At 38.9% G+C, this 23,796-nt stretch overlaps 2 protein-coding genes across 2 annotated transcripts in view; both read right to left on the reverse strand.

Moving 5' to 3' along the window:
- Positions 1 to 18,092, reverse strand: part of pi4kaa (phosphatidylinositol 4-kinase, catalytic, alpha a) — a 45,571-nt gene extending 27,479 nt beyond the window's left edge. Inside the window, exons 1-20 of the mRNA XM_032539215.1 lie at positions 17,904 to 18,092; positions 14,042 to 14,158; positions 13,820 to 13,913; positions 13,303 to 13,391; positions 9,738 to 9,810; positions 8,767 to 9,014; positions 8,607 to 8,673; positions 7,622 to 7,770; positions 7,444 to 7,509; positions 7,266 to 7,362; positions 6,602 to 6,793; positions 6,414 to 6,514; positions 5,002 to 5,131; positions 4,794 to 4,920; positions 4,106 to 4,201; positions 3,839 to 4,022; positions 3,306 to 3,406; positions 2,324 to 2,492; positions 918 to 968; positions 171 to 270 (exon numbers count right to left, since the gene is read on the reverse strand). Of these exons, the coding sequence (XP_032395106.1) occupies positions 171 to 270; positions 918 to 968; positions 2,324 to 2,492; positions 3,306 to 3,406; positions 3,839 to 4,022; positions 4,106 to 4,201; positions 4,794 to 4,920; positions 5,002 to 5,131; positions 6,414 to 6,514; positions 6,602 to 6,793; positions 7,266 to 7,362; positions 7,444 to 7,509; positions 7,622 to 7,770; positions 8,607 to 8,673; positions 8,767 to 9,014; positions 9,738 to 9,810; positions 13,303 to 13,391; positions 13,820 to 13,913; positions 14,042 to 14,158; positions 17,904 to 18,002 (2,350 nt within the window). The 5' untranslated portion in view covers positions 18,003 to 18,092. The remainder of the gene's footprint in view (positions 1 to 170; positions 271 to 917; positions 969 to 2,323; positions 2,493 to 3,305; positions 3,407 to 3,838; positions 4,023 to 4,105; positions 4,202 to 4,793; positions 4,921 to 5,001; positions 5,132 to 6,413; positions 6,515 to 6,601; positions 6,794 to 7,265; positions 7,363 to 7,443; positions 7,510 to 7,621; positions 7,771 to 8,606; positions 8,674 to 8,766; positions 9,015 to 9,737; positions 9,811 to 13,302; positions 13,392 to 13,819; positions 13,914 to 14,041; positions 14,159 to 17,903) is intronic.
- Positions 18,093 to 19,057: 965 nt separating this feature from the next.
- The window catches only part of slc25a1b (slc25a1 solute carrier family 25 member 1b), an 11,093-nt gene continuing 6,354 nt past the window's right edge, over positions 19,058 to 23,796 (reverse strand). Inside the window, exons 3-9 of the mRNA XM_032539187.1 lie at positions 23,687 to 23,786; positions 22,973 to 23,111; positions 22,566 to 22,650; positions 22,225 to 22,329; positions 22,028 to 22,143; positions 21,870 to 21,943; positions 19,058 to 20,611 (exon numbers count right to left, since the gene is read on the reverse strand). Of these exons, the coding sequence (XP_032395078.1) occupies positions 20,497 to 20,611; positions 21,870 to 21,943; positions 22,028 to 22,143; positions 22,225 to 22,329; positions 22,566 to 22,650; positions 22,973 to 23,111; positions 23,687 to 23,786 (734 nt within the window). The 3' untranslated portion in view covers positions 19,058 to 20,496. The remainder of the gene's footprint in view (positions 20,612 to 21,869; positions 21,944 to 22,027; positions 22,144 to 22,224; positions 22,330 to 22,565; positions 22,651 to 22,972; positions 23,112 to 23,686; positions 23,787 to 23,796) is intronic.

Genomic DNA, 23,796 nt, shown 5'->3' on the forward strand with positions numbered 1-23,796 from the left:
AAGAGGGGACAGACCTACATATGTTTATTCTATTTGTTACTATCTTGTCAAACGGCTTGAATACTGTAGTTACTGGGTTGTCTTTTCTGTATTATTGTTATTATATTGGCGGGTGTTGATAACGGGGGGGGGGGGGGGTATTGTGGAAACCACTGGTTACCTGACCTCCTCAACAGCAAATCCCATGACAACGGAGTAGAGCCAAAAGTCCCTGAAGAGCTTCTGCAGACGTGGCTTTGCTTCCTTAATCGGTGGCAACCTCTTAGTCAGCTACCGGCAGAGGAAGAAGAAGAAAAGAAAATAAATCTCTGTGGTTATTAAGTTACTGAAGAGCATCATCATCGAGTCTTAGATGATAAAGACGTGGACAAAATGTACCTTATTTATTAAAGAAATTATATATATATAATATATATATATATATATATATTATATATATATATATATATATATATATGTATTAGGTTTTAGAGCTTCAAAGATCAATTGATTAGTTGACAACTACTAAATTAATCGCCAACTTTTTTGATGATCAAAAAATTGGCTTGAGTAAGTAAAGACTTCTCTGATTCCAGCTTGTTAAATGTGAATATGTCCTGGTTTCTTCTCTGCTCTGTGACCCTGAATATCTTCGAGTTGTGGACAAAACGAGACATTTAAGGAAGTCATTTTGGGCTTTTGGGAAACATTGATATACATTTTTTTTTTTTTTTTTTACAATTTTCTGATATTTTAGAGTCCAAACAACTACTCCATTAATCGAGAAAATAATCAACCGTTTAATCAACTAGGAAAATAATCATAAGTTGCAGCCCTTCTAGGTTTTGACAATACTTTACATGCTAATAAATAAGTGAGACGGTAATAAACACAATGTGATAAAAGCTGAAAATGTTGGAAATATCCAGAACACTTACCACTGCAATCACTGGAATGAGGACACCGAGGTTTCCAGCACTGCTTGATGCCTAAAGAGACCAAAGCGGAGAGAATATCTGGGTGTCAGGATGACTCCAAGGAAGTACTTGTCAAATCTGACAGTTTTATGTAACTTCCCAAAACAAGGTGGACAGGCTTTAAACTTCTCTCTCAAGCTCTCTTTTTTCGTTCTTCAAACAACTACTTCCATCACTTTCACGTTATACAATCGAGTGCAACACCATTCGGGCCCTTGAAGAGAGACTAATGAGCTATTGAGCCCATTTTAACAATTCATTGTGACAAGACTACAAAGACATACAAAAGACACAGGGATTTAAAACAGTTTGGTCTTAAAATTAGATCATGAAGCAAGTCGTCATCTGTCCACTTCTCACTTATTTTCAAGCCTTTAGCCGTGTAACGACTGTGTTTAAAAAACCTTTATGTCACACTCTTGTCAAGTCAATTTTATTTATTCAGCCCCATATCACAAATATCTCACTACCCGCATTTCCTTTTTAGTTGATTTTTTTTTTTTTTTTTATGCATTTTGTTGGACAGTACACACAGATAGGAAAGTGTAAAAATAGAGGGGGGGGGGGAGAGAGATTTTTAAAGGAACTTTATTCTCTGAATGTTCCATCGCGTTATTTACAAAAATAATCTCTTTTCAACAGGCCAATAGATACGTAAATACATATACACTTAAAAACCCGACGTCAGCTCCTGAAAAAAGATGAGACACAGGCCCAGATCACACTGAACTGATTCACATCCTTCTTCTCTTTATAATAATTATAATCATTCCTGATTCTGGCTTTCACCATCCGAGTAAACAGTAGATTCACATTAATATCAACAGTCATCCACCTTCATCTTTCTGCTCACATACATACACAGAGAGAGAGAGAGAGAGAGAGAGAGGAGAGAGAGAGAGAGAGGAGAGAGAGAGAGGGATGACACGTCGGCTGAAATGTTCCCCGTAAAACAGTTTTGTCACAAATCTTTGGTCTTAACTTCACTTTAAACCCCTAAACCACCAGGGCTGGCCACGATAGTTTTGCATCAGACCCCTTTGAGAAATTATTTACACACTCAAACTCTCACAAAATATTCTTCTAGTTGGCGTGTATGCTAGCATGCATTTGATTGGCTGTATTGCACTTTAATAAATGTTTCAGAATAAGCTTTTCTTCTGTGCCAACACTGTGTTTTCATTGCTGCTGTTTGTGTGTTGTTGTGATGTGCATGTGCATGGTGCATGTGCATGTGACTGTGAGTGTGTGTGTGTGTGTGTGTGTGTGTGTGTGTGTGTGTGTGTGTGTGTGTGTGTGTGTGTGTGTGTGTGTGTGTGTGTGTGCAATACCTTCAGAGCGTGTGCGTGTGCGTGTGTGTGCAATACCTTCAGAGCCGGGCCTTTGTCTGATGCCCTCTCACTGGCTCTCTTCCCCTCTAAGCCCAGCTGAACAAAAAGCTCCAGCAGGTTGACCAGCAGCTCGTCGACCATCTGCTCAGCCTGCATGTTCGCTGCTATGTTCCCCAGAGCGTTGATCACAGCCAAGGAGCAGTGTCTGCATACAGGAGAGGGACATTCATTTACTAGACTCTCATGACAAGCTGAATAATACAGAGCAATGAAATGGCATATTCTCCCCCTCGGCATCACTTTCATATGTACTCATCAACTCCAAAGGACAGTAACCATAATCCCATTTTTGTCTTTTTTAGGCGGAGATAGCAGGCCACCAACAGAACAGGACACATAAAAGTGGTAAACGGCATCTGAAATGGAAACTTAATTAATTTGAGATGCAACTCAGCATGGTGTTTCAAGTCAAAAATATGTGAACATTGTGTTCCGGTGAGGCATTATTCGAAATTTGATTTTTTTTGGGCTTAAAACATTATGGTGGAAGTAAATGATGGCTAATCTCATGCTCAATTATGTTTTATAAGTAATTGCAGCAATTTATAGGATTTTTTTGAGTCTCAGAATTTGACTTATATCCAATTCTTGTAATTCCAAGACTGTTAAGGCACCCCAGTATCCCGAAATATTCAAATACAACTTTTTTGGAATGGGTGAAATTAACAAATTTATACTGTATGGGATAGAACCCATTGTAATATAGATATCTTGAGGTGAGAGCTCACAGGACCCCTTTGAAAATAGTCATGCCAATTTTTCCTAAGCAGAGATTTAGCATAACTTTGGAGCGTTATTTAGCCCTCTTCTAAACAATCTAGCATGCCATGATTGTCTAGTTTCATATGCTGCCCATATTGTCACTCTAGTTTTAATTCCCAGCGCGCTGCAGCCTTTTAAAGACAGTAATGTCGGCGAGATCGTCTGCGGTCCTGCAGGTCTCGGAGATGGTGCTCACCTGTATCCATGGTCCTTGTAGTCTTTGGTAGAGTAGACCATGGAGCTGGCTTTGACACTGATCTGCTGGAACAAATTCCAAACTTCCTGGTAGATGTATTGCTGAGTAAAAAGAAAAAAGAAAAAAGACATTTCGAAAAGTCACACCGCTTTGAAATGAGTTGTGTATATGCATAAATAATAGAGTAGGGCTGCAACTAACAATTCTTTTTTAGTTTATAGATTAAATCAGTTGATTAGTTTCATCTCATCGCTTAGTCGTTTTGTCAATAAAATGTTTCCCAAAGTACAAGTTTATGTCCTCAAATGTCTCGGTTTGTCCACAACTCAAAGATATTCAGTTTACTGTCACAGAGGAGAGAAGAAACTAGAAAATATTCATATTTAACAAGCTGGAATCAGAGAAGTTTTAAAATATACAAAAATGACTCAAGATTAATCGATTATCAAAATATAATTATTCTAAATAGTTGACAACTAATCAATTAATCTTTGCAGCTCTACAATAGAGATACTGTATGTACATATATTTACATTGCCTGTGATGACCATGCAGCCAAGCTGGTCTATGATGAGGACGTCCAGCTGGGAGGGGGGCTGACAGAACTTCTGCTGTAAGATCTGGAGGATGGGCTCCATTACTCTGGGGGTGTCCCGTAAAGCCACAGCGATGTGACCCAAAGCCCTGATGGTGTGGTCTGGGATCAAGTGAGCATCCCTGGGGAGGAGACGGGAGCATCTGTAAATACACTCTCAAATTAAGACTTCTCATTCTCATCTGTAGTATAACATGATGCTCACTTATCGTTTTCCTGGTAGATGTAGAGACGGTTAGACAGACTGGCGAGAAAAGCTTCTACAATGACATTATCCATAGTCAGTCCGGCTTTCAGGCACCTGAGGACAGAGGGACAGATTGGAGAGTAAAGGCTGTGTTCGTACCAGTGTGTGTGCATCAGGTCCCTAAGAAGTGTGCCGGCCTTTGAAGCACATTTGACATAGCAGCCAAACTGTGGGATTCCAACTTCTGTGTCCGTCACGTGATGCCAAAGGGCCCAAAAATACTTTTTCCCGTCTGTAAATCAGTGCATGGATTTTTTTTTCAAGCTTCACAACACCCGCAAAATGACTTCATCAAAATTTGATCCATTTGGTCCAATAACGTTTGAAAAAACTAGAAGCGCCGCACAATTAAATCATTTAATCATCATTTAAATTACCGTAGCGCTAAACCAGAAGCAATCGTTGGCGGTCTCTAATCAGCAGAATACGGAAGCAGCGGCGATCATCCATATCATTTTATACCCAGAAGTTGAACTTATTTGTCTTAATTTTGTTATTTATTATTATTATTATTATTAAAGCACCCTGAGCAACTCTAATAGGAATGAACAGGGCTCCTCCTCAAACCTTGTATCCAGCTATTATTATACATACGCACCCATTGTGTGCTTACGTTGTATAAGTTTGTGTATGTGGGCGAATTCACCTGCAGATGTTATCGATGGAGATGTCCCGCAGCTGTTCGTACATGGAGGGCTGGCTCTTCTTGCTCTGGGTACTGAGTGTGGACTGGGAATGTTCGTTGGTTACATGGATCTTTATTTCACCACCGGCTGGAAAACAAACAAGGATTTGTTAAAAAAAAAAACGAACTGGAAAAACTCCTGCTATTGACTGATGTAGCACTCAGTTACCTGGAGTGTACTGGCTGTGGTATTTGTACAGCTTCACCAGAACAGGTGAGGGCACCACCAAGAAGTCTCTCAGTGACGTGGTGACAGAGTGGGCCACTACAGGGAAGCGCTCACACAGACGACCCAAGCCCTGTGGACACAGACACATGTGTGTGTGTGTGTGTTTGTGTGTATGTGTGTATATATATATATATATATATATATATATATATGAGTTAACAACTATGGCTGCCCTCCCATCCAGGCTTTTCAAAAACAAAAACCGCTGGAGCAGGTTGCAGCGGCTGGTTGAAAGTTCAAACTTAAGTGTTTACTAAGTCAAGGTTTATACACCAATAAATTAAGGGAGCAGTAAGTGATTTTGAACTCAACTGTAAAACAAACACAAGCAGCCAGCAATGGTAATATGGTACACAATTTCACCCCATGCTGTTTAGTACACACACTTATTTATTGCAATCAGCAACACCCCAAACAAAAACCTATTACACTGTTTGGTTAATTCATAATCCACGTTTATGTCCTTTAGCTTTTAAATGGAGTGCACTCTTTTCTACATTGTAAGGTTTTCTGTTATATTAGTCATTATTTTCTGTCTTTGTTACCATGCTCGTGGTGAGGTCCGTTCTGGTATATATATATATGTGTAAATATATATATATATTGCTATTGTCTCATTGAAGGAGGTCAGTTTGTTGAGTTCCTATCTTGTCTTAGTGTTGTTGTTTTTGGGTTAAGTTATGTTGTGTTTTTTGGTGATCAAATATTTTTAATGTATTTATATTTAGGTGAAGTTATATTGTGTTGACTTCTATTATAGGCATGTTTTTTTCCTGTTTTCCTCATTGCTTTACAGCTTGGTCTCTTTTTACTGTATTGACATTATAGAAATGTCTTGTTAGCATCTTGTAGGCCAATTGTTGCAAAGTGACGCATGCGCGACTCAAATCTGAACTCGAAAATGTTCACTAGCAACCAAATCTACCCATTACACAAAAGGTTACGGCGCTGCCGCAAAAATGCCAAGTATTAGCTTATTCCTATCTAAAATGTTTATGTATTGCTGGGAGGAGGCCTCGGGGAAGACCCAGGACTAGGTGGAGAGATTATATCTCCAACCTGGCCTGGGAACGCCTCGGGATCCCCCAGTCGGAGCTGGTTGATGTGGCTCGGGGAAGGGAAGTTTGGGGTTCCCTGCTGGAGCTGCTGCCCCCGAGACCCAACACCGGATAGGCAGACAAAGATGATGGATATCTAAACTGTTTATGTATTGTGTATTTTTTCAATGAATATCTATGGATATGAATATAGGTGTAATGACATGTTTTGGGCAAAGATTATAAAAGGTTAACAGAGGATTATTCAATCTTATTTTTGCTTTTTTTGTTTAATAAAAACAAACAAGCAGTTACCTGTAAGCAGCAAATGAGGAGCGGCATGTGAGCGATGATGACTTTACTGGACGTCTTGGACTGCAGCTTCTCCGATAGTTTGGTGCAAAGGTTCTCAGCTCCTGGTGACAACAATGAACAGAGGAAACCTTTACAGAGATGCCTTCTTGAGGCAGATGACTTCCTGTCTGAACTAACTGATTTCTCACCCTGCTCTTCAGTAACCGCCCACACCATGAGGTCCACGCAGGCGGCGTTGGCCTGACAGCGCAGTTTGAGCGGGCTCAGTTCACTGTGGAGGTACTCGACATCGTGCAGGATCCTCTGCAGCTCCGACTGGCTGCTGCTGAACTGCTCCAGCACAAAGTCATGAACCTCCTTCACAAAGTCCGTCTGAAGGTCTGAGGAACACAGAAAAACACATCGTTAATATTTGTTGTCGTTTTTTCTCAGAACAGTGGTTTTCAAACTTCTTTCAATAATGTACCGCGTGAAATATTCTCTGAGCCGAGGCCCCCCAGACCAGTGCTAAGCATTTTTCTTTTGGGGGGGGGGGGAGTAACTTGTATAAAGGGGTACATTACAGCGCTGCACCACCCCTGTCTGATTGACTAAACAACAACTTTGTGACTGATTTTTTTTGTTAAATAATACTTCAAATGTTTAAAATCCACTACTTAATTAATTAACTATTATAATATAATTTTTCAGGGAATTATGAATGACTGATACATTAACATATGTACCGTACCCCCTGCAGTGCTCCAAAGCACCCCTAAGTACCCCCATTTGAGAAACACTGTTTTAGAAGACACATTTGTGGCCTAATTTTGGAATCATGTGAAGACAGAGGGGGAAACTGGGATTCTTTACCTTTTAAATTGTACAGGGTGTCTCTTAGCATTTTAAATATGGCCACATACAGAGAATCACTGAAGGTTTTGTAGTAGAGACGAAGACCAGGACTCAACTGCAAGAAAGTAGCAGAAAAGTATCAGTAAACAGTTGTGTCAAAAAAAGACAAACATCTGTTGTGACATAAGATTCATACCTCTAAAAGCTCTGCCAAGGAGTCATCCAGTGATTTCAGAAACGACTCAGAGACAAATAGTTCAACCTATTTGAGAGAAACAAGTGAATGAATTTCCAATTTTTTTAAATCAAATTTCCATCTTGCATCCAATTCTCTTTATATCAAATGTGTCTATTCTGCCGCTGTGGCTGCTAACCATTTGAAGGAGCTGTCTGAGCATATCCAGAGGGACGTGAAACTCTCCAGAGCTGCTTCCGGTGAAAAGAGGGGAGACGGAGAAGCTGGAGCTGATGGTGGAGAAGTAGTACTCGGGGTCCACTGCGCTGCCATCAGGGAGGTATGAGCCTGAAGAGGGACAGCAGTCAGAAGTATGAAAAGCATGTTCCTTTAGAGAGTGGGGTTCAACCTCAAGATTTGTTTTCCACTTGTCCGGTCAACTGTTATAGGCCCCAACACTAACTGTTTTTTTCTGGCAAAAAAACATGGACACAAAAAAAGAGGCATCTCAACAGACTGTAGGTCGAACACTGATTGTTCACTGTTACATTTTAGTTGAATTTAAGTGCCGGGCCCTTAAATTATTACAATGTAATTTAAAATCTGCTTTTATTTAGCATGTTTATTTTGTTCATATGTGCTCGTGCTGTCTCCCCCAAGTGGTAGGACAGGTCTCAGCCGCTACAAAGTGTTTTTTGTTTTGTTTTGTTTTTTCGTGAATTGCCGGGGCCGGGAACGGGCCCGGAAGCAACAATACCCATTAGCTGCATTAGCAGCACCTGTGAGTTTATCACACAAAAAAAGGGTCCAAGTTGAAAAAAAAAGCATTAACAACTAAACAAAAACCATCAAAATTGTCAAAAAGAACGCAGAAAAAAGGCATCAAAAAAGCAGCAAATGGTATAATAAAAAAAGAAACGTCGGAAAAAAATAATTTTCTTTTAAAAATAACGTCAAACGAGACAAGCACCAACTCACTTCTTGATTGGCCAACAGCACATTCAAATAATTCAACAAGCATTCTCCGACGGGGGCAAGAGAACAATGATTTCATTAATGATGCGATGATGCCCAAACAGGTAAGCAGGTTGTTATATCTACTTGCCCGACTCGGCGTTTTTACTTGCCCCGGGCCATCGGGCAATCCCTATAGTTGAACCCTCGCTTCAGCTCCGGGGAATTACCTTCAAAGTACTGCGCAGAGGCGTCGGCAGGTGAGATGGGGGTCAAACATTCTCTCTCTGGACTGGCCTGAAATCACATTAAAAGGTGCATGTGAAGACTTGAAGGTTTTTACAGGTTAGGTTCAGGTTTGTTTCTCTGCTTTTCCCAAATAACCCGTACCTGTTGACTGGAGCCTTTACGTTTGAGAGTGTCTTCCTGATACACCGTGAGCAAAGAGCTCGGCAGGATGGAGCGGAAGTCGTTGAAGGACCGCCGGTGCGTCGCGTCGCTGTCATCGCTCGTAGGCGGCACGGGAGTGACCGGTCGGGGGAACAGCTTGGACAGCAGCGGCTCGTCTGTGTTGCTGTATCGGCCAAAAGCTCGAGCAACACCGAGCAGGGTGGGCACAGTGTACCTGCACAGGTATTCTGCACAGAAAAGAGGATCACGGAAGTTAGAGCACTTTAAATTATTAATATAAAATTAATACGCAGAGCAGCTAAGTGAGTGAGTTAGTAAAATGTATTTATAGAGCGCTTATCACAGATTAGACACAAAGAGCTTTACCTAAAAACATCAAATATGATACACATTAAAAACACAATACAGAGTTTAAATTTTAAAGGCAATAAATAAAAAAAAATAAAGTGCAGCTGTCCAATGTTTGGGACTTTCTTCCATCTAGCGTGAGATCATATATCGTAATCAACTCTCTCACGCCACGCAGTACAAAGTACGTATTACAGCTACGGTAGCCTTCATGCTTCAAAAAGCCAGTCTCTTGCTTTCTTCAATCTTTTTTTTCATTTTCTAGGCAAAGAAGAAGACTTCTGTTCCTGAAATTTGGATTTTGAATGTGTTTTGTCCTCCATATGTCCTATAGATAGCAGTATGTCCTATATGTCCCATATTGGCTAATGTCTAACGTTTCAAGATGGCACATGAATACGGAGCGTCTATCCCGGTTCATGCAAATGCAAATCTGCAAATTTCAAGTCAAAAGGAATACTTAGAATTGACAGTGGTGGTAAATATTTATGAATAAAGACAAGTGTGTGAACGGGCAACACAGATTTTGATAATGAACAACTAAACCCGTTACACAGTGGGCATGATTTTTAAAAGATTGCACAGAAATGTTATGTCGGTACCTTTATCGTGAGCCTCTGGATTCTTGCAGATACCCTGCAGGACCTGCATGATGTCCATGACCGCCTCCAGGATCTGACAGAGATGTAACATCGTCACATTCTCCGACTCAACCGTCCACATCAACAACAAAGTATTTACAGGGTTCCCACACATTTTCATGGACAATACTTTAAGACTTTTCCTTTTCAAGGACCCATAATACAATTTCCATGACTATTCGCAACGTATACACACACAAGCAGAACTGTATAGTTTCCTTTACTCCAAATTTTTATTATTGTATGAAAAGAAACAGCAACCTTTTCTAATCTCTAGTAGATGGTTACGCTGATCTTCACTTCAAATACTTCAAACTACTAGCCAGGGCTGCACAAATAATCACAATTTTATAGAAATATGGCAATATGGAGTGGTGCAATATCCAAATCGCAGAGGGGCGCAATATTTGTTAACGACAAAATAATATAAATAGCCTACAAATCCTAACCTACAGACTACAGAAAGCATCTTTGTTTGGTACAGAGCCTTGCAAAAATCACACTATAATCATTTACATTTTTTAAATGATATAAGATTTAATATCAGTCAATGAAAATGAGAATAATGATACATGTGTTTGTGTGTGTCTGTTTTTGCATGTGTTGTGTTGTCTCCCTCCCTCCCGTTTTTCGTCTCTGTGTTTTTGTGGCCCTGGGACGTGTCCTATGTCCCCCAGTGTGTTGTTTGCAACTGTTCGTGAATGTTATGTTTTCTGAATATAAAAAAATATAAAACAATATGATCACAAAAAAAGAAAGAAAAAAACATATGTGCTGGACAACAAAACCCTGTTGACATCAACAGCTATGGAAAATACAGCCGTTATGTTTCCACAGACAGCGTAACTTTGCTGAGTTGTAGCAGAATTTAGTTCTAAAAGGGTACATATAATAAAAAAATCTCTCTCTCTCTCTCTCTCTCTCTCTCTCTCTCTCTCTCTCTCTCTCTCTCTCTCTCTCTCTCTCTCTCTCTCTCTCTCTCTCTCTCTCTCTCTCTCTCTCTCCATTGTCAGTAATCTAATAAAGGCCAGGCTTGTATCAAACTGTCAAAGTATCTTATTAGCTTAAGCTTAAAGGTCCCATGTCATAAAAAGAATTTAACTTTATGAGATTTGTTAACATTAATATGAGTTCCCCCAGCCTGCCTATGGTCCCCTAGTGGCTAGAAATGGTGATAGGTGTAAATCGTGCCCTTTGTGTCCTGCTCTGCCTTTGAGAAAATAAAAAGGTCAGATGGGCTGATCTGGAAACTTGCTCCTAATGATGTCATAAGGGACAAGGTTACCTCCCCTTTCTCTGCTTTGCTCGCCCAGTGAATTTGGCCCACTCATAAAAGAGAGACACCCTTGCATTCAAACAAGCAATATAAAAGAGACTTCAGATCCAGTATTAGGGACCACTAAGGTCTAATAAAAAAAGACTGCAGTACAGTATTAGGGGACCACTAAGTTCTATGTAAAGAACTTACAGTACAGTATTGGACCACTAAGGTTCTATTAAGAGACTTCAGAACAGTATTAGGGACCACTAAGGTCTATGTAAAAGAGACTTCATATCAGTATTAGGGACCCATAAGGTCATATAAAAGAGACTTCAGATCCAGTATTAGGGGACACCACTAAGGTCTAATAAAAGAGACTTCTATCAGTATTAGGACCACTAAGTCTATATAAAAGAGACTCAATACAGTATAGGACCACTAAGGTCTATATAAAAGAGACTTCAGATCCAGTATTAGGGACCACTAAGGTCTATATAAAAGAGACTTCAGATACGTATTAGGGACCACTAAGGTCTATATAAAAGAGACTTCAGATACAGTATTAGGGACCACTAAGGTCTATATAAAAGAGACTTCAGATACTTATAGGGACCACTAGGTCTATTAAAGAGACTTCATATATAGATTAGGGACCACTAGGTCTATATAAAAGAGACTCAATACAGTAAGGGACCACTAAGGCTATATAAAAGAGACTTCAGATACCGTATTGGGGACCACTAAGTTCTATATAAGAGACTTCAGATACAGTATTAGGGACCACTAAGGTCTATATAAAAGGACTTCAGACAGTATTAGACCCTAAGTTCTATATAAAGACTTCGATCCAGTATTAGGGACCACTAAGTGTCTATATAAAAGGACTTCAGATACAGTATTAGGGACCACTAAGGTCTATAAAAAGATACTTCAGATACGTATTAGGACCACTAAGGTCTATATAAAAGACTTCAGATCAGTATTAGGGACCACTAAGGTCTATATAAAAGAACTTCGAATAAGTATTAGGGACCACTAAGGCTATAAAAAGACTTCAGATACAGTTTAGGGACCTAGGTCTATATAAAAGAGACTTCAGATACAGTATTAGGGACCCAATAGGTCTTATAAAAGAGACTTCAGATACAGTATTAGGGACCACTAAGGTCTATATAAAAGAGACTTCGATACAGTATTAGGGACCACTAATCTATATAAAAGAGACTTCAATACTATTAGGGCCACAGGTCTATAAAAGAGCTTCAGATACAGTATTAGGACCACTAAGTCTATTAAAGGACTTCGATACAGTATTAGGGACCACTAAGGTCTATATAAAGAGACTTCAGATACAGTATTATGGGACCACTAGGTCTAGTATAAAAGAGACTTCATATCAGTATTAGGGACCACTAAGGTCTTATAAAAGAGACTCAGAGTACAGTATTAGGGACCACTAAGGTCTATATAAAAGAGACTTCGATACCATTATTAGGGACCACTAAGGTCTATATAAAGGACTTCACAGTATTAGGGACCACTAAGGTCTATATAAAGAGACTTCAGATACAGTATTAGGCCACTAAGGTCTATATAAAAGAGACTTCAGATACAGTATTAGGGGCCACTAAGGTCTATATAAAAGAGACTTCAGATACAGTATTAGGGACCACTAAGGTCTATATAAAAGAGACTTCAGATACAGTATTAGGGACCACTAAGGTCTATATAAAAGAGACTTCGATACAGTATTAGGGACCACTAAGGTCTATATAAAAAGAGACTTCGATACAGTATTAGGGACCACTAAGGTCTATATAAAAGAACTTCAGTATACAGTATTAGGGACCACAAAGGTCTATATAAAGAGACTTCAGATCAGATTAGTGGACCTAAGGTCTATATAAAGAGACTTCAGAGACAGTATTAGGGACCACTAAGGTCTATAAAAAAGAGACTTCAGATACAGTTATTAGGACCACTAAGGTCTATATAAAAGAGACTTCAGATACAGTATTAGGGACAACTACGGTCTAGATAAAAGAGACTTCAGATACAGTATTAGGGACCACTAAGGTCTATATAAAAGCCTTTAAAGAGCACCATGTCATGTCATGTTTTTTTAAATTAATTTTCAAGTTTCCTGTTTGCACAGATTTGGAGGGAGATTTCCCCCGATCTCTCACAGTGGAATATTGTCAGGAAGGAGTCACTTCACAGCCAGCATGATGAATGATGATGAAACAATATCAGCAACAGACTCACCTGCCCTCTGAAGGTCTCATCACGTTGGGCAACGTCTGAGAGTAGCGTTACAAGACCAAAGGTAAAGTTTTCTGCGACAGGAAGGACCTCTGCAGGACAGTAGACATTAGGAGACATTAGATTTTTTTTAATTTGCACAATAAAAATCAAGAAATCAGAAACGATAAAAAGAAAAGAAAGATTGCGCAGGTGAGATTAGAAAAACCCTAGGGTCCTAAAGAAGGAATCTCACCTAAGGAAAAATAGTATTACGAGCAATTACAAAAGTCCTGAAATCGACAAATTTAACACAAGGCAGCATGGACACAACAATGGCATAAAATAAATCACAAAAATATAGATAAAATGAGCATGTGTGGACATATGTGTGTGTATGTGTTAGTACAGGGAATATAAAAAACAGCGCCCTAAATTGTTTTCAGCCATCCATACTTAATGCACATTGAATAACAGACAACTACAGTGACAATTTTAGGATCTAGTTAATATTGTTTCTAATTTCCAGGTGTGTATTTACCCCTTCCTTTGCGTTCGGAGCTTTCTTCAATCCACTGAACTTTAGGAAGCCCTTTGAGCAACCCAAGCAGGTAGGGGACAATCGTATCTTTATGCTGCAACAGAAGCAATCCACAGCATGTTATTTGGTGTATATATATAGAGTTACCACGGTTACATCAGCATCCTGTAAATTTGCCGTTAGCTCCACAAATGTATCATGAAGTGGAGAAGTAAGCTTTACCTGCAGGTTTGACTCAACCAGAAAGATGCCGAGTGCAATGACAGCATCTCTCCTCCTCTCATCCAGCTGGAAGACGCCTCTGAAGTCCACGGGACACATGCATTGCAGCTTCTGGACCTGTGGGAGGACAACACACACACACACACACACACACACACACACACACATGGGTCAGAGCTACCGCTAATTCAATTAAGATGAACTGTAAGCATATATTATTTGGCTTAGGTATCAACCAATACAGTTTTTTTTAAGACCGATACCAATACCAATTATTAGATTAGATTATTAGATATTTATTTTTTGTTTTGTGCAAAGTGGAGCATGTTGTGTGTGGACATTGGACCGGTTATATTAATCACTGTTGTATTGGTGTCATGTGGGATGGGCCACATAATTGCATGACACGTTAATAAAAGTATCAATCAATCAATTAATAGTCAGTGAAACAGATAACCGATATTTGTAACCATATGCATTTACAGTGAAAATTAAAATCTTTAAAGAGCCGATATTATGCTCATTTTCAGGTTCATAATTGTATTAGAGGTAATAGTTGTCCTATTATTGTCCTATTATAGTCCTGGTAGTTTGTATTAACTTACAGGTGCCAATAGATGGCGTAGCTACATCTTATGCCCTTCTGGCTGTGGTTGTATGGTGATATTTTGCAAATATTTCTTAAAAAAAATGAATGATTTCTGTTCACTGGAACGCTATGGCTTTTCATTTAAAACGGTTTATTGAAAACAATTATACTTATCAAAGAGATGGAATTAGAAATAAAGGCCTGCCTCTAATAAAAGCCGGGTACCTCGTTCTGTTCAGGTAAATAAAAAGGCCCAGGATTTAATTGGAGGAATTACGGTAATCGCACAGCTCTAACAGAGAGCGAGATCACTAGTTCCTTCGTTTTAATACTCAACACTGAGAATATTTTGAACGGATAATGGTGAAGGATAAGAGCGGCCACGAAGGGAAATTTGAGGAAATCTAACATTGGATTTCAAAAGCTAAAGATCATGTCAACTCTGTCATGTTTTTCAGTGCCCGACACAATGTGAAAAAAAGGTATTTAAGTCGTATGCCAAAACTCAACCAGCGGTGCTAAGACAACACTTAAACCTCTTATTGATCCAGGGGAAAAAAGTGCTTATGAGACACAAAACAAACAATCTAATGAAAATATTAGGAGTAAAACCAAAAGGAAACTGTGTTCTCTTGAGTACAACAGGCTGTTCTTTTACTCCCATTAACATGACCTTTTGCAGTTACCTCATTCCCACTTTAAATCCAAGTACACCATAGGATACCATATCCTATATATCTTATACTGTCCAACCAGTAAAACATGTCCTGTTCTCTATATATCTTATACTGTCCAACCAGTAAAACATGTCCTGTTCTCTATATATCTTATACTGTCCAACCAGTAAAACATGTCCTGTTCTCTATATATTTTACACTGTCCAACCAGTAAAACATGTCCTGTTCTCTATATATTTTACACTTTCCAACCAGTAAAACATGTCCTGTTCTCTATATATTTTACACTGTCCAACCAGTAAAACATGTCCTGTTCTCTATATATTTTACACTGTCCAACCAGTAAAACATGTTGCACTTGCCTATAACACAGAGAATAAACACACAAACTGCACTATTGCTACCACAGCTCTTTCATCATAAGATATACTTCCTGTTTAGGTCAAGAAACATGGGATGTGTACTGTAATGTGTAATCTTTTTGTTACAATGGATTTTATTGAATTGGTATGGAAAGAAATGTCGCTCAGGAACCGGTATTAAAGCCCGAGTATCGGTACTGGAATCTAACTTTTTTTTTTAACAATACCCAGCTCATTGCAAGATGAATCATTAGCCTCGGCTGTAATCTTTTAATGGGACTTAAAGTTGGCTGCCGCCCTTTCGTGATCCATTAGACCGCCTGTCATGCCCTGGTAGATTAACCTGCTCCTTGTACAGTACATGTCAGGACAGTGCACACAGTACACTGGAGATGACAGCTTTATTTTTAATACTTCTAGATTTGAATAATAGCTGGTCTCTGGTTTTCTGTATGTCAACCAGTTTGTGGTAATTTAACAAAAAAAAATGCTCCACGACACCACGATATAAACAAGATTTTGACACAGGGCCGGGAGCCAGTCGATGCTGTACATTAGGGGGGAAATTCCCAGTCCAGTTGAGATAAATTATAAAATTTGCAAAAAGCAACCGACACAGTGAAGCTGGGGCTTTTGGACCCAGCGGCAACTGCTTGTTTTGCCTGGTTGGAACTGTTCTCATTTAATATTGATTGTCCCTGTGGGACACCAACAACCTCACTATGTCATTCGAAAATGCAGCAATTAGTTAATTGTAGACACATTGATCCACCACACATACAGTGGCTTGCATAGGTTTACACATCCAGGCTAATGTGCACGTGGTTAGTTAGCCTGATAGCTGGTTTGATTTGCATTGAGAGATGATCTTATGGAACCCCATGCCTATCTCTATGTATGGTGAAGGGTATGTGATGATGTGGGGGGGAGGGGGGGGCTATTTTAATTACAAAGACCAAGGGAACTTTATCAGGATGCATAGTATCCTGATCCATGTAATAACTGGCCTTTAATAATAATAATGTGCCTGCCTCTATGGGATTTTAACATGGGGGGGGTGTATACTTATGTTATGCCCCCCCGTATTTTAAGGAAGAACATTTATTTATTTGCATTATTCATTCACAAAGAAAATTAGTGTCTTTGAAAGGTTGGATTTTCCATATTTCTTTTAATTAAGGCATTTCCAAAAGAGTATTTTGTATTCATCTTTTTAATCAACGTCAGCGTGGGTGTGTAAACTGATGCAAGTTACTGTAAATAGGCAAGGCATGTTAACTAAATAAACTGGTTCTTGCATGAGGAATATTGGACACTGGACTCAAAGACAGACAGCATGCTGCAGGTTTGTGGACTTTCAATCAGACATTATGGCTGCAACTAACGATTATTTTCATTATGGATTAATCACACAGTTGCCATTGACGGATTAAGTTTCTTGTACAACCGGTATGAACAACAGCCAAACTAAGATTAATTATTAAATCATTAATTCCAAAGGTAACGTTAAGCCTCGTGTTGTCCTCCCGGGTCAAAAACGGACAAAACAAATTGTCATACGTCCTTTTTTTCAGACATTTTATTGTAGTTTTCACCAACACCACCTTACTACCACTAATTTCCCTCTACTTTTTGGAATTCATGGTCTTGGTTCAATGGTCATTTATATAGAATGATACCTAATATGTGAGTTAAAAAGCAGAAATTATGAATTATGTTGACTATTAGTTAAGATCAGGGGAATGAAAGTGATCAATTGTATTTGCAAAGAGCGTTGTATGGAATCCAATCCATTTCGATGGGGTAATCTGGTTAAAAAGAAAACCCATATTTCAGATTTAGACATTTTTTAAAGGGGTCAAATTTGACCCGAGGACAACAGGAGGGTTAACATCGTTCACATTTGGGGAAATATGAGCTGCTCTTCCCTTTTTTCTTTAAAGAGATTAGCCACAGATTCAAAAAAAAAAAAAAGCTAACGACAGCCACCTTTGGAGTCAGTTACAAACGTTAGCTAACGTTACCGTGTCGCCATTACCTCTTAAAATGACAACGTAATTCACACATTAGCAACCGGAATAACGTGTTTTCTGTGTTTTTAAATACATAACGCAAATCCCACCGGTGGAGAAGCGAAGTTAGGGACGGGCCTTTCGTGTCAAGGACTCTTTTGACAGGTGTTAGCTTGTTTCTGTGGTTAGCTCTCGCTGCGTAACGTCGCGTTACCGCGTTACCTTTTCTATCGGCGCCTGCCGGTGAGCTGCCAACGACCGGGCCAAAGACAACACGGTGTTGAAGTAAAATCCTCTGCTTCCCCCTCCATTCAGAGACATGTTTAAAGATGCCCTAGTGCAGTCAAACAAAAACAAACATCTTCTTTCATTCGTCCTGAGGAGGAAGTCCGCACTGACAACTACGGCAAGCGCAAGGTGGCTAAAAAGCGCAAAGCAAGGTCACGGCAAACGCGTTAAGAACCAGTGGAGGAATGTGACTGTTACAGTATATTTACTTAAAGTGAGAATCAATTAGCTTTAAATCCTGGAGGATTTAAAATCCATATTTGGGGGAAAACAATGTACTTACGCAGAGAATTTGGGGCATAGAAACAGAATTAATCTCATGTTATTTCTAATGTCTGGAGTCTTGTTCTTGATACATTTTTTCTTTTTCTCTTGAGGCACCAAGTGACTATTTTCTTTTTAAGCACAACATATAGAGAGTCTATGGACACATACCATGACCAACCAAGCAGAAATTGATAGTTATGCATGAGCTTCAAGTTTTTATGAATTGTGTGCATAGTTCAATGTGTATGTGTGTGTGTATATAAATATAATGGAGAAAACTGTACTACATGATTTCTTTTCTAGGATATGTCACACTAGACACAGTTCAAATACTACAAATAAATAAATATTGCAATACTTTCACAGAAAGTATTGCAATTGTTGCCTCCTTCAGTAATAGTGACTTAACATTTATTTAAATAAAAATATTCAAGATCACAGCTTTATGCACAATTTCAAGGTACTTGTACTTTACTAGGGTCTTTCCATTTGATGTTACTTTACACTTATACATGTCTTTGTAACTTTACTTTGCATATCAGTTAAGCGTCTTGACAGTGTACATTAATGTGATATTAACACATCAATGCATATGCTAATATCTATGGTTCTAAAACAGGCCATTCAGCATAAGGACTACTTTTTTACTTTTGGTACTTTAAGTATATTTTAGTGCGGATACTCTGTAATTTTACATGTAGCTGAGTATTTACACTGGGGTATTACTACTCAGAGTACTTCTTCTGCTAAGAACAAATACTGTAATCCTTAAAGTAAATGAATGAGACCAGTATGACAGTTGAAATGAACACGACAAAATGAACAATCGGATCCAATGTTTATTTGTGAGCATCCATGTTAGAATTAATTAGACTAAAAGGCACAAGACTTGGTTTTAACTACTGGAGTTGTTCATGTTTGTTTTTTTCTTCTTGAAAACAGCTATTTAAATAGCTGTGACAGAGAGACTACATGTATGCAAGCTGAAGCTGAAAAAGCATAACATTTGGAAAAACACTTAATTGCATTGCATGTAAACATGCCATACTCCAAACTCAAACTCCAATCTATACCATGGCTTTATATATATATATATATTTATATATTTCTTTTTCATTAAGCAGCAGTTGGCACATTGGGTCATCAGTATGTGTGTAAAAAGTAAAAGGCAATTAATGTAGTTAAAAATAAAAGAATCTGCAATAAAAGACATCCTAAAGCACTCACCCTCCCTGGAATGAGATGGAAGGCACTAGGAATGGCACTTCTCAAATTTAAATGTAAAAGCAAACATTCATCAACAGTTACGGTAAGTTTAAAAGATATGAACGTCTCAGAAACTGCCTGGAATTAAACATCTGGCACCACCACAACTGAGTAAATTATTGATAAAATCCATGGTGACTAAAGTACATACAACATTCAATCATTCTTTATCTCAACAAGATCTCAACATGAATACCTAGGCACTTTTTATAGTATTAGTCTAGTATGTTAATGGATTTAAAACCTGTCTACAACTTAAAAGTGAACCTTCTTTTCACCTTAACTACTGTTTAGTGCATTTCTGAAAGTTCTGTACAGATGCAACATACTTAAAACATACCGGTAAACTGCATCTCTTTATGGATCCTACAATCTTGATTACTGTGACAATTGTGATTTAAGGCATTCAGTTCTTAATGTACCTGTTGCCTCTGCAGCATGTGGCATTGGGATATAAATATTTCATCAGGTACTGAATGAAATATCGCTGTTGAAACGACTTGCATATAAAGAGGACTTTCAAATGTTTTGATCTCTGGATATAATCTCTCAATTCAAGTATCATTTCTGTGTCTACAGTGTCTAAAATCACATTGTGTTGGGGTGGGTATTGGTTTCTCTTTGATTAAGTACCTACAGCATTAATTTAAGTAAACTTAAAAGTACTGTAGCTGTCGGTGCGGACAGTAGATCTAAATAAATGCCCCGTTCCCTTCCCTGAGCTCTTATTGAACTTCCCCATTCTGGAATTTAAGATAAAAAGGGAAGTGGAAGCATTGTCTATGCAATCTCAAACTTTTTTCAATGCAGATAATGCTTCCATGTGTAGTAATCGTGTTATAAGAACATACCAATCCCTATCGTTCACTCTGAGAATCACTAAGAGGTAGATATTAGAACCTAGAAACACGGTTTAAGGACTTGGCCTGGTTAATAATGTGAATGGTCTGTCCTAATGCTCCCGCTTGTTGCGTAACACCGGGACGGGTCCATTTCAGTCCGTCTTCCAAACAATGTTCAGGACCTTCACCACTTCCTCGTAGATAATGAAGACTATGGCCACGTCCATGCACACCCGACCCAGCCGGGGCACAGTACCTTTGTAGAACCTGAAGAGGACAAAAGGGACATGGTGAATACTTCAGGGCACTACATGAAGCACCTAAAAGGTTTAAAACACTTACAAAGGTTATACAGAAATGCATTATCACAAAAACGTGGTCGCCTTGCCATGCCAAACACTACCCTGGAAATCCAGAGTTCTCCTGAGAGCAACATTTCAATATGCTCACCCTTCCAACAAATGTCATGAAAATCGGGTATAAAGTATTGTTTTCTGTAATCCTGCTGAAAAACTAAAACATACGGACAAACCGAACAGAAAATGACCTCCTTGGCAGAGGTAATAAAACCTTTATTTTTATTATCTAAGAATCAAAAATGGTGGCAGGTGGCTGAAGTGTTTTTCACAAAACCCATGTATTTCAGGCCTGAGAACGGGTGTTGAAAAAACATGTTCGTGAATTATCTGACCAAGTGGAGGGACAACATAAGGGGCCCCGGGATGGTACCATGACGTACTCCACAGCAGTGTTACCTCTAGAAATGACATCTTTTCAACAAGTTTTACACTAAGGGACAATAAACTTTGGCCTGGCTGGGTACATTTGCAACAAACACAAGTACACCCAAGTATGGTGTGCACTGCTATTGTATTGCACACTGTTAAGGTAGAGAGCGACTGATTCGGAAGTGACTGTGTCCGTCGAATAGTCCTACACTAACACCCCTTAAAAAACAAACTGTCTTGAGCTTCAGAGGTGCTGATGTTTTACCTTTGGACAGGGCCAGGCTAGCCCTTTACCCCTGCTTCCACTCTTTTACGCTAAGCTAAGCATTTCCTGGCCATAACTCCATATTTATCCTACAAACCAAGACTTGTTTTTAACTACTGGAGTTGTTCTTGTTGGTTTTTTTTTTCTTCTTCTTGAAAAAAGATATTTTAATAGCTGTGACAGAGAGACTACATGTATGCAAGCTGAAGCTGAAAAAGGATAGCATAACATTTGCAGAACACTTAATTGCATTTATATTGATCTTCTCATCTTATTCTCTGCAAGAAAGTCAATAAGCATATTTCCCAGAGTGTCAAACCTTTCCATTAATTTAAAAAGGTGCATTCTGATTACTAGTTAGCTGCCGCCTTGTGGTAGACAATTATTGCTGAATTATCGATGTGTAAAGACTGGGAATCCTTTAACGATATGAAGTTTACTCCAAGTTTACTGTCAAACTCTCCTAACTAGGACTATACTCTTTCTATTGTCATTCTTTATAAATTTATTTAAACTCTGTTTATGAACTTACGCTTTTGGTCCCTCATGCTTCATGATCTTCATAGCACAGTCCAATGTGCTTTTGTACTTGTGAGCTTCAAGACCCTGTTAAATAACACACGTACATGTTAGTCACTCTGCTCAGGGCTAAATTATGAGGTTCTAAGGACACTATGTTATTCAACCAACCTGCATTCTGGTCTTAACGACATCCAGAGGAGTGTTTCCAAACACGCTGGCAGCACCAGCAACAGCTCCAAACACCCCAGTTATCAGAGGGTTAATAGCTTTGTTGGGGTCATCGCCTTTGTGTTAAACAAAAGATGATTGTTTGGCTTATCCTTTTGATCGCATTATGAAGATGTTAAAGCTATTCACTTACACACCTTTGTACCAGTTCCTCAGGGAAGTCATGACGTAGAAGCGGATGGCCTGGTTGGAGCCTTGTTTCAACACGGTGGCTGTTAGGCCTTGGTACGTCCCCTTCAGTCCTGCAGACACATCAGCACTATCAGATTTTGATCAAACGCAAAACTCCCCCAAGGGCTTCCAGTTCAGGAACTAATGAGGAAGAGGCAGAATATTATCCTCTAAATAATAGATGTGGTGACTCAAATGCAGAAGATGAGTCATTACCTGTATGGCACACTCATTTTGTGGTGGAGTTTGAAAAGTAGGTGGCAGTAAAATGCCACAGACCCTGCACAAATGAAGAAACCATCCTTACCTTCGACTCTAATAATCTCCCTCACGCCATGGAAAAATCCCTTGTACTTTGGATTTGCTGATGTCTGATCATGTATGAATTTGACCTAAAATGATACAACAAGGGTTAATGCAGATTACAAACCAAAGAGTCGCAGATTCAAAACTGAAAAGACTGCAGAAGTCCCTTGAATCTGAGACATGGGTTCCTCAAACTGTAAAAAACAACGAGTAGAGCTGCACTATGCAAAACATCAGAGATATTTTATTGGGACAAATCTTTTAACTCTGGACTGGATGAGGGAAAGTTCTCTCCCAGCCATACAAAGGTTTCTACAAGGTTGGTTAAGATTGGTCTTCTTACAGCATGTCACGCTGACCCCAGTGGCCAAAAAATGAATGCACACTTAAAAATGTTATTTTTGTTACCTTAACTGTCTCCATAGGACAGACTATGAGCACAGCCTCTGCAACTCCAGCCCCAAGGCCACAGAGTAATCCTCGAGTACTGTCTAGTCTTCCACTTTCATCTCGCATCTTATTACTGAGGAACTCAAACACCCCAAATCTGTCAAAGTTACCAGAGAATCAAAATAGAAAATAATTAGTACCACTTTCTAATAAGGAAAGGTTTATAAGGTGTTATATGTATATAGTGGTTTGAAAGCAATTATTAAAGCACAACTTTTAAATTGCAAAGTTGTTAAAAAAAAAAATCACTTTAAAAAGGTTGAAAAGAAAATGTATTTATTAAATTACAGAGTTCGTAAAGGTTTTTAATAGAAACATTTGAGCATTTTCAAGGGACCTAAACCAAAAGTTTAATAATGATTCAATTTAAATAATTAAATTAATTAGGGCAACTGCAAATAATGACATTTATTTTCAATGTTTTTTGATGAATCTGTTAATGAAAAAAAAAAGGTACAGAGCCCATTTTGACCTTTTAAATTGCTTGTTTTGTACGACTTACAGACCAAAACCCAACGATATTTACTCTACAATCATGTGAAACAGAGAAAAGCAGATATTTATCATATTTGTGAAGCTTGAATTTGTGATATGGAGTTATATTGGAAATGAGCTGTTCATACACTCATAAGTGTGTGTTTGTGCGTGCACAGGTGTGTAAGGTTGGAGTACCTGACAGCTGCTTTAGGTATAGAGCCATAAAGCAGTGAGCTAAGACCTCTGTAGAGACCCCTCACGCCATGACCGTTCACTGTCTGCTTCACACAGTCAGCTGCAGGACG

The sequence above is a fragment of the Etheostoma spectabile genome, chromosome 16 (genome assembly GCF_008692095.1).
Source record: "Etheostoma spectabile isolate EspeVRDwgs_2016 chromosome 16, UIUC_Espe_1.0, whole genome shotgun sequence".
Lineage (NCBI taxonomy): Eukaryota > Metazoa > Chordata > Actinopteri > Perciformes > Percidae > Etheostoma > Etheostoma spectabile.